This window comes from Bacillus rossius, chromosome 5 (genome assembly GCF_032445375.1).
Source record: "Bacillus rossius redtenbacheri isolate Brsri chromosome 5, Brsri_v3, whole genome shotgun sequence".
In the NCBI taxonomy this organism is placed as follows: Eukaryota; Metazoa; Arthropoda; class Insecta; order Phasmatodea; family Bacillidae; genus Bacillus; species Bacillus rossius.
In genome coordinates, this window is record NC_086333.1 from 12,669,035 (window position 1) to 12,694,716 (window position 25,682).

Here is a 25,682-nt window from a genome sequence, read left to right on the forward strand (position 1 = left end):
ACCACTATGTGGGCCAAATTTATTAATAACTAACTGCAGTACCCGGCGTTGCCCGGGCTGAACACAGGGTGAAGGGGACTTTTTTCGAAATCAGATGTAGTTAGTAATTTTCTTAATTTGAATGTCGTGTGCAAAATAATTTATATCACTTTCAGATCCCGACAGACGTTGTTCTGCCAGGGTATAATTATTTACCCCCCCCTCCCCCTCTCTCTCTGTGTGCGTGCATGTGCGCGTGTGGGTGTGCGTGTGGGTGTGCGTGTGGGTGTGTGTGTGTGTGCGTGTGTGCGTACGTGTGTGCGTACGTGCGTGCGTGTGCGCGTGGGTGGGTGTGTGTGTGTATATATAAATTGGTGGTCTGTATGTAATCTAGACTCTATAAAGCACTATAGAAAAAAGCTGAAAAATAAGAGATTACTAATATTGAAAAGATTTCATTATCTAGCTAATGCTCGGCATGCATTGCATTGAATGCCTCAATCAGTTTTGTTTTGTAATATGTTTGAAGTAGTTACACATATACAAATCATCTATCCATCTCTCTAAACATATATTTATCTCTATCTACATCTTTATATATCTATGTATCTCTCTATCACTATTTATCTCTTTATATCTACATATCTACATATATACCTCACACTATCTCTATCTCTTCTATATATAAATCTCTATATAGCTCTATACATCTATAGATCTCTTTATGTAACCCATTTCATTCTCTATACCTCGCTCTATCTCAACTTATCTCTGTCTCTCTCTATCTCACTCTAAATATATATATATATATATATATATCACTATCTCTGTCTATCTTTTATATTTAAATAAATTGTGTCATCTGTGCGCACTTATACAACAAAAACAGATGAAGTGTTGAACAGGAATTAGCCTGTATATGAAGTGGTGAATGAAAAATTATAAAAAATTCAAATTATTTTCAAGGAAAAATAAACGAATTCGCACACAACCGCTGCGTAGGGAGCCGACCACGCGGACTCCCCCCCCCGCACCGCAGTGACGCTGCTGCCAGCCAGCCGAGCGGGGAGTGGGCGGGGCGCGGGAGCAGAGGCAGGCGGTGGTGGGAACGCGAGCGTCAAGAGAGACGCGACGACGACGGACAGTTGCTAGTTACTGAATTACAAAGATAGAAATATTAAAATATGTTGCTTAAATAATGTGGTTAATAAATAACACGGTAAAAAGTAGCCTATGTTCATCAGGGATAATGTTGGCTTCTAATGGAAAAAGAATTTTTCAAATCGGTCCAGTATATTCGGAGCCTATTCAATACAAACAAATAAACAAAAAAATCTTTCCTCTTTGACTTTATAATATTAGTATAGAGTTAGACAGATGTTTAAGTAAAAATGGTGACTGTCTGAAAAAATTAAGACTACCTGAGGTCATTTATATACACATTTGCAGGCCTGAAAAACAAAGAGATTAATTAGCATGCCAAGCACAGGCTGTCGACATACTACGAAAACATTTATGAGAAGTAGCAGGAGGAGGGAAAATAGATAAAAATAGATACCACCCCTCTAGACTGTCCACATGGCAGTGTCTAGCCGAGCTCGGCGCGTCCACTATCGCACGAAAAGCCGTCTCAGCTGTCATGTTATCTTACACCTTCTGCGTGAGAAACTGTCAGCATCCTCCTCCCCTCCCACACCGCGTGCGGCAAAAGCCAGGTTGTATAGTCCGTTCTCTGTAAAATAAATATTTTTATGGGCTTATACGACTGTCCTTCGCCGTTAATAAATACTTTATAAGTTTAAGTTATTATGATACAATTTGTTTATTAGTCACACAGCAGTTTTAGCTGAAAAATCATTTATACCTCGAATTTTATTGAATAGAAAAATTTAGCAGGGCCGTAAATATTATTATTTTACTGCATAGTTACTTTTACATCTGCATTCGAACGTGTTTTTTTCGTTGTTTTTTTTTACGCTGTGAAGGGTCGTGGAAAAGATAATTGCTTGAGCTGTCAAAATAAACATCGCTGACGGCAAGGGCGCGAGCGCATCCTGTCGGTCTGTCGCTGTGATTATCTACTCCAAAAACATGACACAGCATTTCAGGATAGCATTGTTCTTATATCTTTCGTTTATAGCCGAATGTTTTCTACCTGATCCACACAAGTTCCTTTGCCACGTTTTGAACGAAAATAACAACCAGCCGGCTAGCATAGCCGAACTCGCGTGACGTGAATTCACTTAGCGTGAGTATTTATCGGAACCCATAACGAAAACCGCTGTAGATATAAAAAATCATAACAGGCCTTTTTTATTCGTAATTAAATTTACTACAACTTAATTCTGTGCATTTTTTCAATACAAAGCACTGTTTTCGAGTTATAGTCTACAATTAAGACATTTTAAGAAGTCAGGAATATAACTTGACTTCAATTTTCTATATTCGGTTATTACGAGTCCTTGTTGTTACAACAATTTATCACGCCATTATCAGCTCTCGTAGTAGCTGAGTTTTACAGTATCCGTTAACTCTTTCGTGCACGGCGCGCCGGCCGTTTGCGTCATTAAATTACCGGAGCGACCTATATGGGGGGAATCTTAAATACCACATTCAAGACCTCAAATTATGGGTGCAACCTATATGCGAGTAAATATGGTACTTCTAGATATGAGAGTGCCAGATAAAATTAAACTAACAGCAGAAACAAGTTTACAAGCTGTTGATAAAAATGCTGGAAATATTATCAGAGTTGACTGAGGCATCCCCACAAAGAGCAACAACAATTAAGAAAATTAATATCAAATATTTCTCAGCGAGTTCCATTTTCAAATTATGCACACCTGAAAACACATCAATATCAACTTATATGTAATCAAGTCAAAGCTTGAGACTACAATATTTATCCAGCCTAATATTTCTGACTCAAAAGATAAAACAAATGTATTAGCAATCAAAGAATAATATTTTTATCAGCACAATTTACACAGAAATAGACTAACAAGAACTTTGCAAAAGGAAGTGCTCAAAAACACGTTTTAAAATGCAATGTTTCAATTAAATTAATTTGCAAGTGAGGCTAGCACTTAAAAATAAAAGTTTAGTGAGCATTCAAGTCAATATTGCAGTGATGAAAATTTATTTATTATATGGCAAAATGCAAGATCATCTGCCACATTCTGCAGCTCAATTATATTACTCTTTGGAAAACAACTGTATTCATCTAAGCCAAAAAAAAATATGAAATATTGTTATGACCTATAATGTGAGGTGAACTAGGTTTTAAAGAATAGACCAATTAGGTTTTATTACAGTTTTTTGATTACTAATATTTACAATAGTAATAAATAATTGTATTTAAAAATGTCAGATCTCAAATCACTGGCACTTAAAAATGTTTATTCTCAAGTCACTCAATGTCTGTCAAGTTCCACAGTTAGCACTCCTCACTGGAGCTAGGCTCAACAGTGGTTGGCCCCTTACCACGCGCCTGTCCACACACACAGTATCGCGCCACTCTCAGGGGGGTCTCTCACCCTCTTCGCCAATGTCACACTTCCCTTCGCTTGGAATCCGGCGTTGTGGCTTAAGTAGTAGTGGGTTGTCTTTCCAGAACCGACGATGCTGTTGTGACGAGTTGCGTCATCCCGGCCGACCCGACGCCCGAACAGTCCACAAAAGCAGCATCATTTCGCTGTGGCAGCCCGCGGAATTCCCCAGGCCACACGATGCGTGGGGTGAGTATGGGGGAGATGGGGGGGGGGGTAAATGACGACCCTTGTAATTCGGCCAGGCACGCGTGGCATGCCCTACATCAGTTCACAGCGCATGGCTCCAGTGGTCGTGCAGGACTGCCAGCCAGCTCCGAACCTAGGGCGTGTCGCAGTCCTGCATACCTAACACTGCCCCTCCTTAAACCTATTCTGCTCCAAACAGGTAACGCATCCCTTCTAGCATATTCCTTCAACTGGCCCAAATGTACCACTTTCATCCGTCCCCTCTTTCCACCCTGGATGCGGTAGAATATAATTTAGCCGCTTCAAGACTTCATATGGGCCTTCCCATGCTGATTTAAGCTTAGGACACCTTCCCTTCCGTTGTTGCGGGTTGTACAGCCACACAAAATCGCCCTCCAAAAATTTGATTGAGTTAGCCTTCAGGTCGTACCTTGTCTTCATTCAATTTGTTACTAATTATAGATTTATGCGGGCTTCTTCATGTATAAGCGCCATTCGCTCCTCTAGACTATTTACATAATAAGTGGTGTTGCTCGGCTCCTTATGAGGACGACCGAACTTGACATAGCAGGGCAGCCTCAACTCCTGTACAAACACAATACTCGCAGGGGTCTGCCCAGTGGAGTCATGGATGGCAGACCTATATGCCATCAGGAACAACTGGATGTGTTGATCCCAATCCTGTTGATGCTCAGGCACAACCATGGCCAGGTGTTCCTCCAGAGTTCTGTTGAACCTCTTCACCCTGCCATCGGCCTAGGATGTAGGGCTCTTGTCCTGGTTTTATTTATTCCCAGCAACCGACACACCTCCTGAAATATTGTCGACTTGAAAATGCGGCCTTGGTCTGAGTACCCCAAATCTGAAATTAAAGTTGTTGACTACTGCATCCGCAATGGTAGTGGCTTCTTGGTTAGGAAGTGCATAAGCCTCTGGCACTTTAATGAAGTAATCCATTGCTAAAAGAATATACCAGTTACAGATGACTTGGGAAATGGTCCAGCAATGTCGATGGCTATCCTCTCAAAGGGGGCCCATATATTGTAGGCACTTATTTACCAGAGGTGCCCCCCCCCCCCCCCCCCCCCAAACACTATGACTCGCCACCCTAATGATGCCCCCCCCCCCCCCCCCCCCGAAATTTTTTTCCATTTTCTCAATGATTTACTCAATTATTTTATAATATTATACCTTTTTAAGTATTATATTTTATCACATTTTGCATTAAGTAAAACTGATTTTCTAATAATAATTTTGGTCATATCAGGTAATATTTCCATCTTGAACCAACAGATGCCAAACCGCTTTTGTTGAGGAAAGTGCGGGGTTGCCAATTTGATTTACAAGATCTCTTTCAATTATCAAAGCACCAGAAACGTATTTTCACATTAGAAGCTATAATTATGTAAATAATAAATACATTTTTCTCGTCTTTTAACCACCCCCCCCCCCCCCCTGAAATTTTAATGACGCAGTCTGCGTCGTTAACCCCCCATGTGGGCACCCCTGTATTTACCCACGACACCGGTGTTATGGCCCCTTCTTAGAGTCATTCCATTTCAATTCAGGCAGGAGCGTGTTCGATCACCATCTCAGTTTAGCTTTAAAAAATTACAGCAGTTACAACCAGTGGAGACAAGAAGTGTGCTGAAAGGATTTTGCCCCAAAAATGTTTTTACCCATGTTGTAGCCTTTTGACATTGGTTCAAAATCAAAAAAGGTGAGAAAAAAAAGCACATTTTTCAAATGAGTGACATTTCAAAACTATTTTTCGGATTCCATAGATTTTTTTTATTTTGTAGCTATTATACTGAACTACAGAGTGGTATAGTTCCAATTAACCCCTATGACAATATCTTTAAGGGGGGAAAAACTCAACAATTTGACAAAAGTTTTAAATTTTTTTTTTAGATTTTCAAAACAAATTTTTACATGGAATAATCAATTTGTTTTTAAAAGTAATTGTAGCAATATGTAGACCTATTACAGTAGTTTTACAGAAAAAATTGTTTTTAATTCTATGATGCACTGAATTGTTAACATTTAACTTTAAATTTTGCAAAACCCCTTTTCTTAAAAATCTGAAAATGTTTCAGTTTGTAGTCCTAACCTTTGTTAATAGCATGTACTTTGTTGGATAGTGTGTTTTTGCCTGTAACCATTACTAGAATTTTTTGAAAATGTAAATTTACTACATTTTCTAAGGACTGCACGCTCAATTAAAAAATAAATTTTAGAATCAGTTGGTAGAACGAACATAGCGGATCATGTAATTTCAATTTATTATAATATGTAACTGTAAATGTGCGACGTGAACTTATGATGGAAAATGGTACATGTTTGTTATTTATCATAGGGCTGTTGTCTATTTATTTCAAAATTATTGTTGCAGGCCAGCTGTTATTTTAGTTTCTTTTGGTACTGTTGTTAAATGCTTTCTTTTGGGCACTTTCCAACCATGTTGCGTCGTGAGGTTTCACGATCGCCAGTGTTTGCAGTTATTAGTTATTATTTAAAGAATCTTCTTACAAATTTTAATTTTAATGAGTTGTTTTCATTGTTCCTTTTTGTTAAATCATTACGCTCAATGTGTATCTGGGTTAGTTCGCTCTCGGCTGCGTTAAATTTTGCGTTGCTAATTATTTCTATAAACTTGCTGTTGACCTGTATTTGTATTTGCCTTGTCTTGCCCTGGCAGGGGATTTTTTGATATGCTTAATTGTAGTCAATTGTGTTCGTGTTAGCATTTTCTTCCTCACGTACTCTAGAGTGCTTGATTTGTGTAGGAAATGCGTATGGCGTACGTTTCTCTGATAGAAAGATTTATTAAGACTTACAGGTCAGGACACCACTTGATGGTAGTGTGTTTCCAATACTTGTCTTCCGTCACGCAAATAATTTATTAGCTTAAAGGCCATCTATCTGTCTTTACGTGTGTATTTACTCATATTTACATAAGACTTTGATATTAAAATATAAAGGTGTGATGTATGAAATATTTAATCATTGAGATTGTTGAGTCTGAAAACCATGTTTGACACATCCTTGTACCTGAAACACTTATAAGTAGACCCCAAGTTATATAATTATCATAACTTCTTATTATTCTATGTTATTTTAACCCACACATTACAATATTAAGAAATACATATTCACTTATACAATTTTAGAAGTTAAACAATAGACTGCTGAATCTAGTCAATCAACCTTACAATGTGGTAAAAAAAAAATTCATTAGAAGAGGCAAGATTTTGTGATATATCATGGATTTCTCCTAATATAGTTTGTTACACTCCTCTCTCTACATTGGTGTAACGTAAATTTCTCCCTGGAAACATTTTCGGAGACTGTGGATCTTTAGTTTCAAAAGAATAAATAACAACAAATGCAGGTTCATCTATAACTGTGTCTCTATTTATTTTTCTGTCATAGTTAATTGAACAAAAGTAACCAAAACATCATCTTGATAATCATAACTTGGTTGGGTAAATAAAATATATAATTGGACTAATACATTAAAAGTTACAATGTATAATATAGGTTAATACCTTTATAAGTTAAAATTTTATAATAAGGTTTATATGTTAAGAAGTTAACCTTTACAATGAGGCTAATACACCAATAGGGGCTAATACATGAATAAGTTAAAATTTATTCTAGGGCCGGCCCGTACTAAATTATAAAGAGATGCCTTACACCATAGTTAAAAATAAAAATAAACAATCCCAGAATTATAATTATTATCACATAGCATAATTAAAGTCCTACAATTCCTACATTAGTTATAACATATATAATACAATTAGCTGGCACTTAGAAATTGCGTAGCACTGGTATGCTGTTGAAGTCGCGGAAAATTTGGGGGTCATATTGATGGAACTTGCTAGTCGGGCTGCCAGGTGGCGCCTTAGTGGCTTTTGGTTACCGAAGATGAGGAAGAGCATTTGATCGCAATGTCGGCGCCGGCTCTGGGACCATGTCTGTGATAGGCCAAATCCAAAAAGAATTAGACCTGCTTCACAGCCAGTCGTCAAATGGGCAAAAATGCCCACAAAAACTGTGATCGTCGAGGAAGAGAAAGAGGGTGTCGAAAAAAAAATCAAAACAGGGAGTTGTTCCTTGCGCTCAGGAGTGGTCCGCCAGGATTCGCACTAGATCCTAACCAAAACAAGCATGGTCGACACGGAAGCACTCATAATTGAGATTTATTAAAATTTAGCAAAATATAAAAGTTTCTACATTGAAACACAGACTGACTAATTACTATCTAAAAACTTAGGAAAAACATCCCTTGACGAGACGACTACATCCTAGTGGGCGTGTCGAAGTTGAATCTTGCTGAGGTCTGGCCGAGAAACGAAGTAGTCAGTCTGACATCGTGCCAAGCACTCCCTTGGTGAGTTGGTGTGATGCTTAGTTAAAAACAGGAGCTTGATTTAGAAAGAAAAAAAAGGGGGGGGGGGGGGGGGATACTTCAGCTTCAGGGCCGAAAGGTTCCGAAGACTTCCGAGTGAGTGGTCGAGAAATACCTGCTTCGATATCTCAATGTTTCTTCCGGCATCCGATGGCAGCACTATCTACTGGGAGGTGGCCGAAAAAGAACATAAATTGACTTGCGCATGTCGCACGAGGCTGCTAATAAAGCAAGGGGGCTTAAGGAGGATACTGGCGGAGCTCTCTGGTGGTTCGGGAAAGAACTACAGGAGGATGTTTGTTGCATGAGTCGCCAGGGGGCAGGCTGAGCTTGACAACTGCTCGGAGTAGTTGATCATTTGGCCATTAGAGGTCAGAGACGGTGCATTTGAAAACCTGTGGCTAGCCTTGAAGGAGACTGGGGTTAGTGGCCAGTCATTGTACTGGAGTCTAAAGAGGAGGGGCGGGGGGGAGAGGTTGGAAACAGCACTGACAGTGGGGTTGAGCTGTCCTGATCACGGCGACAGGCCATGTTTCAGTGACCAGACGTGTGCCGAAGCGAGGATAAGATAAGCCTGAATGCTGGCCTCCCAAAGGGTTGGTAAAAATTCAGAAACAGCGCTGGGAACGAATTGGGGAACTAGCCTGACAAAGATTAAGTGGGAGTGTACAGTGAGTGAAAACAGTTTAAGTTTAAGCTACAAAATTAGTGCTAAAATAATAAATTTAAAAATTCAAATTTACAATTGTGCCGAAAAATGCTAATTGGTGGCACAATTTTACTTTGTGTTTGCATGTGATTATTGGTGCTACTAAGTTTTATCGTTATTTACTAAAAAATTACTTAACCACTAGTGTCAATTATCTAGCTAAACAATTAAATTTTTTTCTATGGTCAAACTAACATAAAAAACTTACACGCTATTTTTGTGAATAAAAATACTATGTGATATTACTAAATTATCATATTTTAGTATCTCTTGTTTGTATATTATCCTTCTGTATTCAGTTTTTTAAGTTCTGTACCATATACTCAAATCTTATTTTTTTAAATCTACTGTTAACCCTTTGTAATTTGTTCAAACTCATTGATTACTTCCTAAGATTACAGCTTGCATTCTTAAAATAACATTCGAAGACAGTACACTGCAGCCCTCTCGAGTTTAATGTAAGTTGTAAAATATGTCATTTTCAGATCTATGGAAGTGCTGCATATGTACATGTCCCAAAACATAAATGCAAGAAATTGGAGATAAAGAGTGAGAAGAGTATTTTTTAAAATGCAAAAATATCATTAAAGTTATCCAAATATACATTCAAGGAAAGAAAAAAAAAATATGTGACAGAGCCAGACATGTGATATTCAAAGCGGTAATGCAGGTAAGGTGAGGTGCACGCAGAATCAGACAAGACTGGCATGACACTACATGATGGCTCGCGACAGCTTATACTGTGTGTTTGCTACCTTATTTCTTAGCACATTCTTGAATGAAATTGTTGTCATTTTACACTTTCAAAGATGGATTATATAGAATGGTCTCTCCTGTAACGTACATAATAATCAATCTGCATCCAGTTCAATACTGGGGAAAATTAAAAATAAAGTACTTTACAAGTGAATATTAGCTCAAATTAGTTTATGATGAAAAACAGTCTTTAACTAGTAATCTATTAACAGACTACGGCATGAAATTGTTGATAAAGCAAGCGCACAACACTGCAGCCATCAACAGTTTGCTCATGACTAAATTGGAGCAGTCATTAAATGTAGTTGCCTTGTGTCTGATCGTGACAGTTTAGTGGCTTTGTGCCGCGTCGGAATCTGTGTGCATTGCTGGTATATAAATACGTGGAAGCCAAATACTAAATATAAAAAATGCCGGGTCATACCATGTTTCATTCCGTGTGTGCCCGTCCTTCGTCAAAATAAGGATAAAGTTAAATTTGTTATCTACTGCAAGTGATGTTTAGTACAATAAAACGACAGATGGATGTTAATGTAAGACAAAAGCTACAATTCAGTTCTTAATGGGATGCATGTACAACGTTGTCTACTGCTCTGTCGGGAGTTCTTGTTCACGACAAGGTGTGTTCTTGTCATGTGGTAAAAGGCATTAGGGAGATACAGACAAGGTTACTTTGGGGTGTCAGCTCCCCCAAGACACTGCTAATCCTCACACAATGATTGACGTGGTTCAGTTACAAGTGGGTTTATGCATGCCAGTCCTTCTACATAATGTTGTCTACTGCTGTGTCGGGAGTGCTTGTTCACGTAAGGTTTTGTCCTTGACTTGTGGATCACTAGGGAGATACAGTCATGGTTACCTCGGGGTGTCAGCACCCCAAAATCACTGATTACCCTCACACAATTTTAGATGTGGTTCTGTTACAAGTGGCTTTATTGCATGACAGCCCTTGTACATAGCAATTTGTGGACGTGACCTGTCCTAACGCAAGGTCAAAACTGGTTGTGGGTAATGTAATGCATAGCCTATGTGAAGTAGCATGGGAAATTGTCAGCGAAAGATAGTGGGTGGCTATAGCATCATACTGAGTACTCGTATGTTCAAACATGGTTATCCTAAAAAACCTAAGGGTGTGCATATACAGACCACACTAAGACCTGGAGAGTGAAGCTCTCATGATGTTATGTGACTGGTATCAGTGAAAGGCAGCTGGACACCACTGTGAAATTTGCGGTACATGAATGTTTACACACATACGCTAACACATCTGAGAGTGTGGAAATACACATGATAAAGCTATGATGGCAAAGTCTGTGGAACGTAATCGGAATTACATAAATGGCAGTTGGGGCCATATATCAGACAAAACACAATGTGCGTGGCTAATCAGCGGCCACTGAAATGGCCCTTAATTTGAAATGTTAAGAGCCTGTTTCGTTGTAATAGCAGCCCAGTACGGAGGCAGCTGCATAATTCATAAGTCTACAGCCATCAAGTGAGGCCTAGGACACAATTTGTTTTAGGCACAAGACTTTGTGTGTTTTGATGCGCACATGAGAATGATATTACATAAGTAATGCTGTCTGTATACGATGTGGAACGACTGAGGATGGCCGCGAAGCTGAAACAGTTATTTGAGTTACCTTACAGTATTAATGCCAGTTGATGAGTTGATGGATCTGTGGTGCAGGGAGCATCCATTCCCAGAACAAGCTAAGACGGAACTGCTTCCTCGGTGGGGGTGACCTCCCTCATGGGTGTTTCGCAGGAGATGGGCATCAAACAAAGGTTGGACAGAGGTCACGTTTGCATAAGCGCATTAACCCTTTAAATATATTTGTTATTTAACTACCATGTGTGTTGATGAATTTATTGTTTCTTCTTTAATTGTTCCTGTTTACGGTGATAAAACATAATAGCTCTAGGCTGACTATCATGCGTCGATTGGCCTACTTTGATCATGTTTGACATGCTGCACAGCCCTGCTGTCAATACATATGTTTGGTTGAGGTAGCTTGTGCGACCAGAAGGAGCCTCGACTGTTGGTGTCAATACATTAAATACATATATATATAACATATATAAATTCAATACATATATAACATTGCCAAACATACATAATATTACAAAAATAAATAAAATTATGATACACAGATTACATACAACACATACAATACACATATTACATACATACGTCACAGACAATACATAACATCCATTTATTACATACATCACATCCTTACATTCCATATACCCCTACAATAGATGCAATACATTACAACCATAATTACATTAATACATAGCTTTAAGAATGCTTTGCAAGTACATGCATGAAATTATTTAATGCATGAATAAAATCTTATATAAATTGAATGTATAAACCACCAAGACTGAAACAAAAATAGCTTACATTTAAATAATAATAAAAAAAACTTTTTCTTTTACAAAAGTGTATTTTCAAGCAAAAATAGTCTACCTGATTCCAAGGACGAATTTGAGTTTCTAAAAACTTCTAAATTCTTTAAACAGCTCAAGAGAACAAACACATTACTAATTACACTAAATAGTAAAGATAATATTAATTGATGGAATATTAAGTTATTTACATCACTTACCTTCTCTTTGCTTTTGTCCACATACTTGTTTTTCTCCTTCTCCGAAATTGCTTTCTCCTCTTCTAAAACCTTCACTCTGAAATCCAGACAATGTCTGATATTACCACAATCAATCAATTAAAAAAGGAAAACATAACTTTTTTGTTTATTTGCTGAAACTTTAAATTACAATAGTAATGAATTTTCTGAATATAATACATGAATCAGACTAATATTAAAGATGATTTTAAAAAGGAACCACAATACTTCAATGGCAGCATTTTATGACAAAAAGCCTCATAATTTCAAATATAGTGCTGTTGAAGTTTAACTCTAAAACTAGGAGTGTCCGAGTGGTTCTAACGTTCATTTTGAAGTGTCATCACCGCTTCAAACTCTGTGAGTGAGTGCCAATTTTCCCTCCATCCGGTGTTACCATTCCTTTCCTTTTCCCCTCCCCACCCTTTTTTTGTGTGTTTTATGTGGCCCCTGTCCCCTTCCCCTGGTTTGCTGCATGTGTGCGATGACAGGGCAGTATCTATCAAAGTTCAGGGATGACGGGCCTACGGGCTTCTTCTCCTGTTAGATGTCGTCCATTAGGGCCATTCGCGTGTAGGGTTTGATTGCAACAGCTTTATGTCTGAGTGTCAGCCCACAATGGATGACGGGGAAAATAAATGTGTGCTTCGAGAACAGAGACCTGGATTGAATACATGTTTTTAGTGTGAAGTTCAGCCTTGTGTAAGTTGCATAACTGTTTTCATATATTAGCTTAAATTAAATGTAAATGTCAGCGTGCCAGTTTGCTTTGAACCATTTGTTCGACTGCCTTATTAATTTTAATTTTTTAGTTGAAACTTTATCTCTGCTGCGAGTAATGGCCACTGAGAGTTTGGTCTGAACGATCATTGTCAGGCCAGGTAAGTGCTGTGTCTCCGATACGAGTCCATGTGTTGTATTCCAGTAATGTCAGATTATTTCCTATGTCTTTGTGGCTCGTTGAGGGCGTTGGTCACACTTAGCCTTAAAGAAAATTATGTAATCAGTATAACGTTGCCTTCTTGAGTCAACTTATGGTAGAGTTGAATTGGGTCAAACCTGTTTTACTGTAAATGTGTAATGTCCGCATGCCTTTGTACAGCTGTAATTAATAGTTTACACACCTATTAGCTGCCCTGGACCACAAGATTTTTATCGGGAAGTTTGAACTGGTTCATGCTTAATGACCATATTGTTATGTTGTTAGACTTGGGAAATGTACATTTTAAGAATAGTTTGTCGATATAGTGTTATATTCTCCTTAATTGAGAATGGTTATATATTTTATAATTTCATGTTGGCATTTATTAATTATATTTGTGACCTGTTAAGTCTGGTATATATAAATAAATTAGAAGTTGTTATCGTTTGCATGTTTTAGTATGTTCACATATCCTGTGCATGTAGTGTGTTCTTATGGATACCACTAAAAAAGTTAGGGACCTGCCCTTTCCTTACATTCGGTGCGATTGTTTGTAGTGATTGGATCTATGATTTAACCCTGATCACTGCTAGATTCAATAGCTTCCCAACTGTACTAATGACCTAATCACACAAAGAACATGTACCAGCATTTAAAAATGATTTCTAAAACCACCCTGAATTAAATTAATGTTCTACCTAATTCAACCAGTCTAACACTGCATCACTTGAAATAAAGATGACAACCTAATCATGTAGACAACCCAGTTTAAGATTAAGTTCATCTATTATGAATTTGAACATTGTAAATGAAAACCAGTCACACCATCAATCAGGGGTGGGTCAATTCCACATTTCTTTGATTCAGATTCAGATTCCCCATCCCTGGCACTGTGGAATGTTGTGGCCTTTGGACTGAAGGGAGCAACTGAGGCCAGCGGTCTTCCCCAAGATGTCTGGGGACACTCGGACCAAGCAAAAAAATTTGGTTATCAAATAACATAAGAAAGCTGGGACGTGTCCGCGCACATATAAATGTAACCTGTAAATACCAAGATCTATATTTTACTATTAAACAATAAATAAGTATAGAAAAAAATTGCATTATTTTCATTTTAATGTCAAACAACAATGATGCCCTAGTTTATTAAGTCTGACTATATTTATTTTTTGATGTTTTCAATAATTATTTAAAACCTAATTACTAAGCCATTTAAGGCCACAATCCCATATTTACAAATTTTCAAATTTCCAAATTCATGCGAGTGGTCAACGGGCGAGGGTGCAGTCAACGGGCGAGGGTGCGGTCAACGGGCGAGGGTGCGGTCACAACGGGCGAGGGTGCGGTCAACGGGCGAGGGTGCGGTCAACGGGCGAGGGTGCGGTCAACGGGCGAGGGTGCGGTCAACGGGCGAGGGTGCGGTCACAACGGGCGAGGGTGCGGTCAACGGGCGAGGGTGCGGTCAACGGGCGAGGGTGCGGTCAACGGGCGAGGGTGCGGTCAACGGGCGAGGGTGCGGTCACAACGGGCGAGGGTGCGGTCAACGGGCGAGGGTGCGGTCAACGGGCGAGGGTGCGGTCAACGGGCGAGGGTGCGGTCAACGGGCGAGGGTGAGGGTAACGGGCATGGTTGTGGTGTTCTTGGGCAAGAACTGACTTTCAAACTTTTATGCACTTCGTAAAGGTAACTGAATGTGATGGAAACTGTCAAGAAGAAGATGAATCTTAAAAGAAATATTTTTCTTGATACAATATGTCTTCTATTCTGGTACTGCACATTGCACTGGCCACTCTCGGAACACTGAACCTGTTATCCACACTTTTTTGTTCGCTCTTTAGATAATGAGAAAATGTTCCTTAGAATATCGTTACAATGCTCGTGAATTGGCAGTGCCCCATCACAAGAGGCTTCGTTTTCTAATCTACCGATGCGATGACCTAGACCAACAAAGTAAAACAAGCTTTCAAGCCAGGTGAAGTCTTCTCCTCCCGTAAGACACATGTTCTGCCTGGCATAAGTGTTCACAACAGTCTATTTTTGTCAAAGTTGTATTCTTGCTTATTCATCTGCAATGATATTCTGGAGTTCTACTGCCTTAGTGTGTGAACTGAGACACTCTTCATTGTGTTTGTGATGACACAATAACATTTCTTATAAATAATGTGTCTATTTACAGACTAAATACATCCTGTAATTTAGATATATAAAATTTACAATATTTTGTATTCTTATTTTATAGTTCGTTGAAGGAATTTGCGTGTGAAATACCATACATTACTACTTAAGTATATGATTCAGAGACCACAGAGAGTGGAGGTATGTCATTAATTATGAAAGATTTCAATGTCTATTCTTTCAAAATTACCTATTACAAGGGTTCAATGAAACACCTTTAGTGGACTGTCTCTACTATTGTAAGGGAATTACTAGTATTGCAGGGAACTTGAATTAAAAGAGATATAGCCTGGAAGATGATGTTTTTTAATTATTTTTCTAAAATCATTACAATAATTAAAACATTACAAAAATTAACAACAAAACAAATAATTATTTTTAGGATTAATTTTAAAATATTTACTTTAAATAAAATTTTCTTCCTTTTTTTTACCATGGATTTAAATAAAAATTTATTATTTTAAATAGAGGGGTCTCTTAAAAATTATTGTTAGAATTGAAAAAAATTTTTTTTAGATATTGTTAACTTTTAAATCTAATAAACCGTCTGTATTTTACAAAATTTATCATAATAAAAAGATGTCTCTCCTTTATGTGGTTGGTGATACTACAGGCCAGTAATTGACTAGAGCTAGATGCGCAGAGCAGAAATTTGGGGGGAGCAGCCCATTGAAACAAGATGTGGATGTCAAAACCTGAAGATAGAAGTTGTACAGATGAGTCCGAAAGTCGATGGGGAAAAGTTGATTCCAATTGCACAATAAACCAAGAAGAGTCAGATCCCCCCCCCCCCCCCCCCAAAAAAAAAAATAAATGCAAGTAACTTCTGAAGTGAACAGAAAATTTTTTTTGGGATGAAATTTACAAATAATAGCTTCCACTTACCAATACTGTGGGTACGGCAGTCATCACACCATTAGGATTTCAGAGATGTCAATTTTTGAGAAAACGAAACCAAGGAAACGAAACAAAGATGTACTACACTACATATTTCGAAAGTAGCGAAGTCTGGGCATACTCTTCCATTTGTTTCAGAACTACATCCTGAAGTTATTGACCGTTCACAAAAACACTTAGATCAACTCGTGCACAGGTGAAGTGTAGTGGAGACAGGCCCGAGAACACAACTGCCTGCCTCATACAGGAACAACGTGTAGTTAAACTTGCCCAGGACACAAGTAGGAGGGGGCCATGGTTCCTAACCCTTGCCACTAAAGGGCACCAACGGAAACCTAAAGGCCTCAAGAGTCATGATTTGAAAAGGGAGGGTGGGACAGTTCTGACCAGCAGAAGAATACAAAAGGGCCACAAGTGGGAAATAATTTCGCATGCGGAGGTGGACCAAGTTAAAGCACACCCAGGGGAAGAGGAGGGCAACATGCAGATGTCGTGGCAAGAAAATATTAAGCGATAATTGTGTGTGTTACCAAAATTATTATTCTTTGGCCATATTAAGAAAACATGAATTTACGGTAACTAATAAATTTCAACCAGAGGGGGTCTTTCCTGCAGCATTACAGTGTTGCAATTATGTGATTATAAAAAGGTGATCAGTGGAGTTTTAAGTCTTTTCTAAAAGTTGACTGGAGCAAGCTCGGGTCACACACAAGACTCTAATTAAAAAGGAAAGTGAAAAATACCATGCACAGCGCCGCAGATTAGTTTACAGCGAGTCCCAAGATCATTCGAAACATTGCAAAGTTGCTTCTTTAGTTGCTGATTACGGCCCTATGGTAAATGATCCAGATGATGATGAAGAATTGAAAGTAAATGTGAAGCATTTTCATGCAAATTACAGGTGAACGAAGATTGTATCATCTTCACTCAACTCAATGCAAGCAATTCCAGCACATTATGCAAGAGAAAATATTCAACACCTTGCTTTGAACTAGTCAAGAAGCTACTTCACAAGCCAACCATAGTCACAGCAACAATGGAGTTCGGATGCTAAACTAAATATGTGACCATGGGAAAAAAAAACCTGTTTTGAAAATTCAAAAGTGTGGTTTATTCATAGACATAAAGAATGGGTTTTTAGGAACCAGTCCTGAGAGATAAGTGAAAGACTAAGATGCTCTTATTGAAGAGATATATGTTACTTCGGCAAGAACAATAGGAACAAAGGAAAATGCAAATCAGTTAAGTTACAGATGATGACAAATTATCACTCCTCAAGAAACGTAATTACTACTAACAAGTAAATACTGAACTGAACATTACAGGACAAAGCATTTGTTATTTTGTTGTTATGTCAGGCTTAAATGTAGCTCTTCAAATAGAAAAAATATAAAGGGTACAACATTTTAGGAAAAAGACATGGTTCCCAAACAACACAAATACTATATAAATTATTTGCTACCAGAGAGCTGATCCAGATGGAACAAAACACAATTCATTTAGTTAACTACAGTACATTAAGATGCTCAAATATGTTTAAAAAAAAAGTTAAATGTCTAAGAACAAAAGCTCTTACAGCTGCAACAATACAGGAAATATTTTATTTAGTTCACAGAATATCCGTAATGTAACAAGCGTCTAAACTCATTAATACTATTTTCAAAAATTAGTTTACAAGTTACCATCAGGAAAGGCATGTATATTATTATGCTTATTTTATTTTTGAAAGTTTCTTTCTCATTATAAATATTGTTTTTAGGCTAATTTTTGTTTTGCTTAAATTGATTTTGATTTAATGTAATTTTTACAAACAACGTTGCTATGTTTGTGGTGTTGCCCCAAGCAATGGAGCAGCTGTAAGCAGATAGCTTTAGTTTGAGTATTATTCTTGGGGAATTGTTACCCAGAAGGGAGCCGGGAAGTAAGGCATGCCTCTGTGAGCGATGTGCCTTGTGCAAGGCTTGGCCACATTATTAATCTGCATAGTGAGTCTGCAGCCGGTAATTTTCAAGACCACATTCATCAGTAAAGAAGGTGTAATCAGCGCAATGACGTTATGTGCGAGTGAAATAGCCGAGGAAGCACAGGAAGTCCACGGAGCGACTTTTAGAAGTAGCCGCCACAGCCACCACCAACCAGATAATGCCATTCTCCATTCGCGGCCAGGACCGAGGTAGTTCATTTACATCATTTGGTGGCATCCCTTTTACAACTGTGCACGCGATATCTACTTCAGTTTTCATACAAATTTTTATTAGTTGAACAATTTTCAAATGTTTGAGTTAACGTTACTATCAAATAGGAAATTAACTATTTTATCATGTTTCAAGCAACTATTTGTGAATTAAATGATTTACAAAAATTCAGGTTATAAGTTAATTATGTTTCATTGTTAAAATATGTGTGATGTGTGTCCTTTTGTTGTCATGTTTAAAGTTACATAATTTTTAATGATCTTTAAATCAATATACAGTATTTTGTGCATTGCGAAAAACTTGTTTTTATTATGAATACACTGTTTTCATACAAATGTATGGAGTGTTAATTCATAACTCTACGACAACTGGATTTCAAATAACAAGAGAAAAACTGTACTGAAATCACACATTGTAATACAAGGGAACTGGAGTTTTGTGGGCTTCTTCAGACTGAGCCGCTAGGATCGTAACAGTCAGGTGTCGCCAGTGTTCACCATGTTAAAAGGCCTGAGTTTCCTACATTGTCCCATTACAAAACTGACCATGATAAGTGGTTGGGTAGTTGGTTTCAAGGGTTTATTCACATTTTGCCCAAAAAAAAATAAAACACACACACACATACACACAAGACTAGTGATTTTTAGTCTCTGAACCGTGCCCTTAAGCCAGCTGACACACACACCTGATACCTGGAGGTTGCTGCCACATGGTGAGAAACACACCGTCATTTCACAATATAATGTGTTTGATTCCATGTAGCCTTTACACATCCTTGTTAGAAAGACATTTAAGTTAACAGATAAAACACTCTCCGGCAAAAAGTAGTATATTTCAGGTACGGTCATCCTTATCAGAACGGAAAAAGGTTGGGTTAAAATCGAAGATCCAGAACATGGAAGGAATTAATTATTTAAGTAGCCTGCCACATGAGACAAGCTATAAAATGTAAAGACACAGAGTTAATAATCAGGGATTGGCAAACGATTAAGTCCTCGATGCAATGAGTGCACCCTTGCTTTGGGGTAGGTGGTGTGGTGGTGTCAGAACGGGCCGGAACATGTACACTACGTCAACTGGCATATGGCACCATGGCAACTAATCCGATGATCGTTGAATCATATTGTAATGGTGCCACATACGTAACTAAAATAAGACATATTTATGTTAGCAAAAACTAACTCTGTTAGTTAAAGCACCCAAACACCTTAAAATATTAATAATATAATTTTAGTGGTATATAATATCCTCATTCCGAGGATGCACTCTAGAAATGACATAGTACACCTGGCACAATAAACACACAATAATTACAGGAAAGTCCACTGGGATTGAGAAAGAAAGTTAATTATATTCCCAAACAATTTAAAGGGAACATAGCACTGAAGCTACTACACTCTGCCGCCCCTCTTCTGGGGTTAGCCAGTAGTTCAAAAATGGCCCATGCACCATCACTTGTAGCACTTGCTGGTTACAACAAAACAAAGCTACACATGGGGTGGGGGGGAAAAGAAAAGAGGGGAGTTGTAATCAATATTTAAAAAAAATTTTAGTACTTAATATTTGTTAAAATTATAAAATCAATATTTTTTTAAAAATATCTTTGTTAAAGGATTAAAATTTCTTCATGGTCATTTAAGAATGGTCTTTGCTTTAGGTTTAATATTTTCTTTGTTAACTCCAACTACTTTGGAAAGTGCTCCGGGGTTTCAGTATTCCATTAGTTTAAGGTGTATTTCCTTTGAAAAGTAATGAATACAGACAAAGGAAACAATGGTAATCAAATATTAAGTTAAGGAATTAAGTTAATGATTAAGTATGAAACTGGATAGTTGTCAAATTAAGTATAGCCTAATGTGATATGGCTTGGATCTCATCAAATGACTTCAGTTATGACTAACAAACCTTGAAGGGCATCTAATTTAAATATTACTTTTAATTGTTTACAGTTTTAGAGAGCTGTATTTAATCATTTTATGTTGCATACATGTATTTAATACCGTAGGTAATTTAGATTGTTTTAAGTTGGTTATGGCTCCAGTTATGTTGATTATTATTGAATTTTAATAATTTTTAATTCATGAGGATTAATTCAAGAAGATTTTTTGCTTAAGTTAACAAGAATCAAATATTTTTCATTTGTGAGATCTATCATCAGTTTTGCATCAGTTTGGGTTAGCAAGGTTTAGCCTTCATCTGTATATTATATTTTCTTTACAAGGATACTTAGCTAGAATTTTATTTGTTTGATTGCTGGATTAGCAATGGAAATGAATAAGAGAGTTCAGAGAGTTAATTTGTGTATCAGCCTTCACAATGACCGTACTGCTGTGTGCATGCGATCATCAGGAGACACTCAGCGGCAGAATAATTGGGCATCTGAGATTTTAACTAAGAGAGATCTCCCATTTAAAGTTCTGCTAAATCTGGATTTTTGCTTATATTGTAGCAGAAATAGGGAGTCCCCTGCATGATTTTTAGCTTCCACGTTGTGGCCGTATTCGCCAAAACGACTTTGTCGTCACTGAGGTGATGAAATCAGTCATATGTCTTTCCTTCTTCAACTTACATCATTTCTTGGTAACAGCTCAGTAATGCATTTTGACGCCTGAGTATTGGAGTGTTCTATGTCCACTTTTTAGGTTTTTTATGCTATGGACACGAAATTAATATTAGTATTCATTTGTACTATATCCACACACGTCTATGCACATAAAAATGTTTGTTCTTAATTTAAGACCAATATTATTATGCTCTATGTCATGCTATTCATAGTTATTTGAACTTTCAAATGCTTATATCTCAGTTCCTACTTCAATGGACATAGAACACTCCAATTCTCAGGCGACGATTTATTGCCACATTTATGCCAAGATTACTATCATCAAAATCAATGTGACTATTTGCAGAATTTGTTTAAATATTTAACATTAATACTTGGCCTGTTGTGATTTTCCAGTGGTCTTGCAAGTCAGATACTCAGACTCTACACTGAGTAACTAGAGCAAATTTAACTTAATTTTGATATCAGCATGTTTGAAACCCCATCATTAATTAATAACAAGTAATATTACAGAGTTGGGCTCAAATTTCCAATACCCACCAGAGATTCCTGGTAATCTCAGTATGGCAAACTGGGTTGAGTCGCATTGGTGTGGAAGTTATGTCATTCAAGTATTAAACATTTATGAAGCATATTTCATTGATTAATTTTCATTTAGCTACTGGTAATTTTGCTGATCATGATCAGAGTAAATATATTCCATATTCATTTTATCACTTCAACATCAGATCTAGCTTATTATTTCAAGTTTAATCCTGCTCATATACCATAGTTTCTTTTGCTTCTCTATTACAGGTTTGCATTTACTAATTTAGGGAAATTAAAAACTTATACTATTATTTTGTTACATTTCTTTCTGGCAGTACCATAACACAAAGGCTAGTAAGGAGACTTTACAAAAGGAATAGCCTCAAACCCAAGTAAGCACGTTGGCGATGCCTTCAGACCCGTCCTGGTCCAGCGGCCTTTATCACATATTATTTCTGATCACACTCTTATTGCTAGAGATGGGAAAAAATGGTGTAACGATTTTTCTGCGGATTTTTGCGAAAAAACGCAAAAAAATACTTTTATAAATATAAAACGTGAAAATTCTGAAAATCTCTGGAAAAAAAATGTTAAAATTTGAATTATTTGCGACTTTATAAAAGATTAAAAGATTATGTGCACGATGTCACAAAATACGATGTTCGCACATTAGGTTGGAAATACCACTTATTTTAAAACACCTTAGCTGTCTTTTAGCGTCTTCCATTTGCCAAAAACATTACGCCTATCAATTCAGAAAATTACCCATTGCAGTACTTATTCAGCTGGCAGCCTCCATATTTACACACAGCAGTCCTTACTCCTTCCCCTTCGCTTAACAATAGAATACAACATAATTTTTCCGTTGATTACATTTTTTATTGCTTTACTCCGCTGCTAATTAGTTCTTTTCGAAACCTGGTACCGAAAAAATGTTATATAATGTTTTTGTAAACATTTATTACGCCATCCCGAATTCTCAACTTGATATTCGTTTGTTTTCGTTGACGCCAGATTGCAACAGAAGACAATTGAATGCGCTAGCAGCGAGCACAGCGATAGTACACGTACCAAAGTACCAATTTTTCGTTAGCAAAACAACGCGTGATGTGTGTTATCTTTCGGGATACCTAGTTACTTTGACGTGTTCATTAATATTCTATACTTTTGCAAAAGTTTACACAGGCAGGCAGTTTAAGTAAAACAAGAATCCTTGTAGGTTTCGACTTATTTACTGCTAGGCCCAATATAGCGATGCCAAAATTTAAAGCATTTTGCTTATCGCGGGCAACGGAATTTAAATCGGAAGGGCTGTACGTTTCCAACAACATTTTGTTCTGCAAATGGTGCAATTGCCGAGTTGATTACGAGAGAAGGGACACTGTTGTCAAACATGTTGCTAGTAAGCATCATATGAAAGTGAGGTTAGGTGCCGAGGGCACAAGCAGTGGCAGCAAACATCTTGCAACACTAGAAGAAGTCGCAAAAGTCGGGGAAAAAGTACGAGAGGACAGAGAGACATTTATTTTGGATACAACCGAGGCTTTTATATCTGCCAACATACCACTCCAGAAATTAGACAACACCCAATTACGTGGTTGGATTAATAAAAATGTAGAGGGTGGGGGAGATCTTCCTACAGCCAGTTCCCTTAGGAGAACATATGTTCCAAAATTGGGGGAGAAAGTGGAAGCACAGTTAAAAGATGAATTTGAAGGGGTCGAAATATGTGTGCTATGTGATGAAACTACGGCTAAAGGAGGGGCATTTGTTTTCAACATCCTTTTCAAAAAATTAGAACTTGCTAGTAGCCAAAACACAAAGTTAGTGGCATTTGAGCTGAATTTGTTTCAGTCCACTGCAGACAACTGTCTGAACTAATCACATTCCTGGAAGGTTCTTCTTACACAACATCACACATATTAACCTGTAAACTTGATGATTTGGTGAGCAAAATGCAGCTGTTAAGTGTAGGGCAAGTTGAGCAGTTTGGTGAATGTATTGTCCGTTTATTGAAGAGTCTTTCACTTAAGCTTAAGGCGGAACAAGTATCCCTTCTGAAAGCAGCAGCTGTGAAGGCACATACAAAGTTACAGGATTTAAAGAAAAATGATCCAGCAGGAAAATTTTTTTCAAGCATGAGTTCATTACTGAATCCTAGAAAAATAACTCAGCAAACTCCTTCCAATGAAATGTTGCAAAGTTATATGCACAACATTCCTTTCATCAAGAAAATGGAACTGCAGACATTTTTAGAAGGATACCATGCCATGAAGAATGTAGTTGTGGAAGAGCTGGGAAGGCCATATTGTTCGGACATAGAACTGTAAATTAAACATGGAAAAATACTTAAGTGAAATACTTATTTGATTCCAAAAGTAAATTGTTGATTTTTGTTGTAATGTACTGCCTTAAACCAGGCATATTTCAAGCAAATAAAACAATATTAAAAATTGAACACACTTTCTTCCCATTCTCAGCTGTAAGGAGATACAATCAGCAATTTACTTAACTACCAGAAATTCCAGCTAATGAATTTCATGTAATACAATTAATAGTAACTATTTTTATGACTTCTATATAGATATTAATAAATGATTACCACATGTGCCACTTACTATATTAAAAAAAAACCTTAAAAATAAAAATAAATTAGAATATTTCTAAAAAAAACAGAAATTATAACTTTTGCGGCATTATAAAAGTACCTAGTGTGCCTTATTTTCATTATCCAATGCAATTTTCACCAAAAATGTTTTTCATCTTACCTGGCCTTGTAGGTGTTTACAGCAAATTCATAACTTAATAAAGTCCCTTCATCCCTTTCAAAGTTGGCCCATGCTTGTGCAATACTTTCTGGGAAATCTTCAACTGCTTTTACTGCTCGCGTGAAAATTCGACGCAAGTGCTTGCTGTCACCATACCTCCTGTAACATCCACCAAATATTTACAGATGTAACCCATACATATAAGAATACAGCAATTTGTCAGTAAAGATACATCCCCAACTGGCTAGTTATTTGAAAAACAATATATCATTATACGAACTTTAAAAATTTTAAATTACACAATTTTTCCAGTAGTATAAAAAAATAATGCATGGTATGTTTTTGAATATTATCAATGTGTTAATGGTAGTAATCTGGATTCTTCTTGGAAACATATTTTCACAGCAAATTTTCAAACAATAAAAAGCAAAACAATTCTAAAAACATTTAGCATCAATATCCAATGGTATGTACAACCTTGAGCTGACCAACAAACTTGTGCCCAAACATTAACAACAACAGCAATTTGTACTCAATATCACTTTATCACTTGCAAAGTTTTCCCGGAACCGCACGTGAACCTATGTCATAGTCAACGAGAAGACCCTGGGTGTAAAGAAATTTTGAAAAATATTAAAAAGAATGTAGCAACAATTTACACAAAGGTAGATGGGACTATTTCCTTCATTGGGAAGAGTACTAAAATGTGCAAGGTGGTGGTACCTGCCACAGTACGTCCTATGACACCTGATGTGGGTGGTCACTTATGTATCAAAAAGATCTTTAAGAGGATTTCAGCCTGGTTTGGGTGCCTGGGGAGGAAGGACACACATGCCTTTGTACGCTCATGTTAGGCTTGTTGGACATCGAAACCACCAAAGAACACTAAGGTATGGGTCTTCAATGCCAAATTACCCACAGCACACGGTGCTACGACTCATATAAGATACTGTGAGAGCAGACCCTGTATCCCTATTACTCTAGACCTTTTTTATAAAATGTCATTCTTATTAAATTAAAAAAAACACAGAAGCACAGTTAAAATGCAAGGCCTTACATGATCATGTGTGGAAACTGTTTTGGGTGAAAGAAATATTTTTGAACAACGCAACAATACTGTTTTCTTTTGTGACAATGAATGTAAGCGGTTATTTTTAGGCGCTAGGCTCAGATGTGGGCACTCCTGGATCTGGACACGTCGGGAGAACCGTGTCGGCCGGTGTTTGGACTTCACGAGCATTTGTCTCCTATTACCGACAGTGAGTTTCGCTGTGCTTCCAGGGTTGGGCAATGACCGACTCCCTACCAATTCATCCTCCCCGGGCAAGTGACGCCCATGTGCATGACGTCTGTCAGCAGACTTTGCTACTATGTTCTGCAACACCATCCAAAACCTTTTCCTTCAG

At 37.5% G+C, this 25,682-nt stretch overlaps 2 protein-coding genes across 6 annotated transcripts in view; one reads left to right on the forward strand and one right to left on the reverse strand.

Annotated features, from left to right (window-relative positions):
• Positions 1-14,156, forward strand: part of LOC134531596 (uncharacterized) — a 63,182-nt gene extending 49,026 nt beyond the window's left edge. For all 4 annotated transcript variants that reach the window (XM_063367324.1, XM_063367326.1, XM_063367325.1 and 1 more), the window contains exons 5-6: positions 3,593-3,716; positions 14,018-14,156. In XM_063367324.1, coding sequence (XP_063223394.1) covers positions 3,593-3,716; positions 14,018-14,068 — 175 coding nt within the window. In that variant the 3' untranslated portion in view covers positions 14,069-14,156. The remainder of the gene's footprint in view (positions 1-3,592; positions 3,717-14,017) is intronic.
• LOC134531595 (squamous cell carcinoma antigen recognized by T-cells 3-like) overlaps positions 1-25,682 on the reverse strand; it is a 188,129-nt gene that overhangs the window by 69,101 nt on the left and 93,346 nt on the right. For both annotated transcript variants that reach the window (XM_063367323.1, XM_063367322.1), the window contains exons 9-10: positions 24,277-24,435; positions 12,211-12,286 (exon numbers count right to left, since the gene is read on the reverse strand). In XM_063367323.1, coding sequence (XP_063223393.1) covers positions 12,211-12,286; positions 24,277-24,435 — 235 coding nt within the window. The remainder of the gene's footprint in view (positions 1-12,210; positions 12,287-24,276; positions 24,436-25,682) is intronic.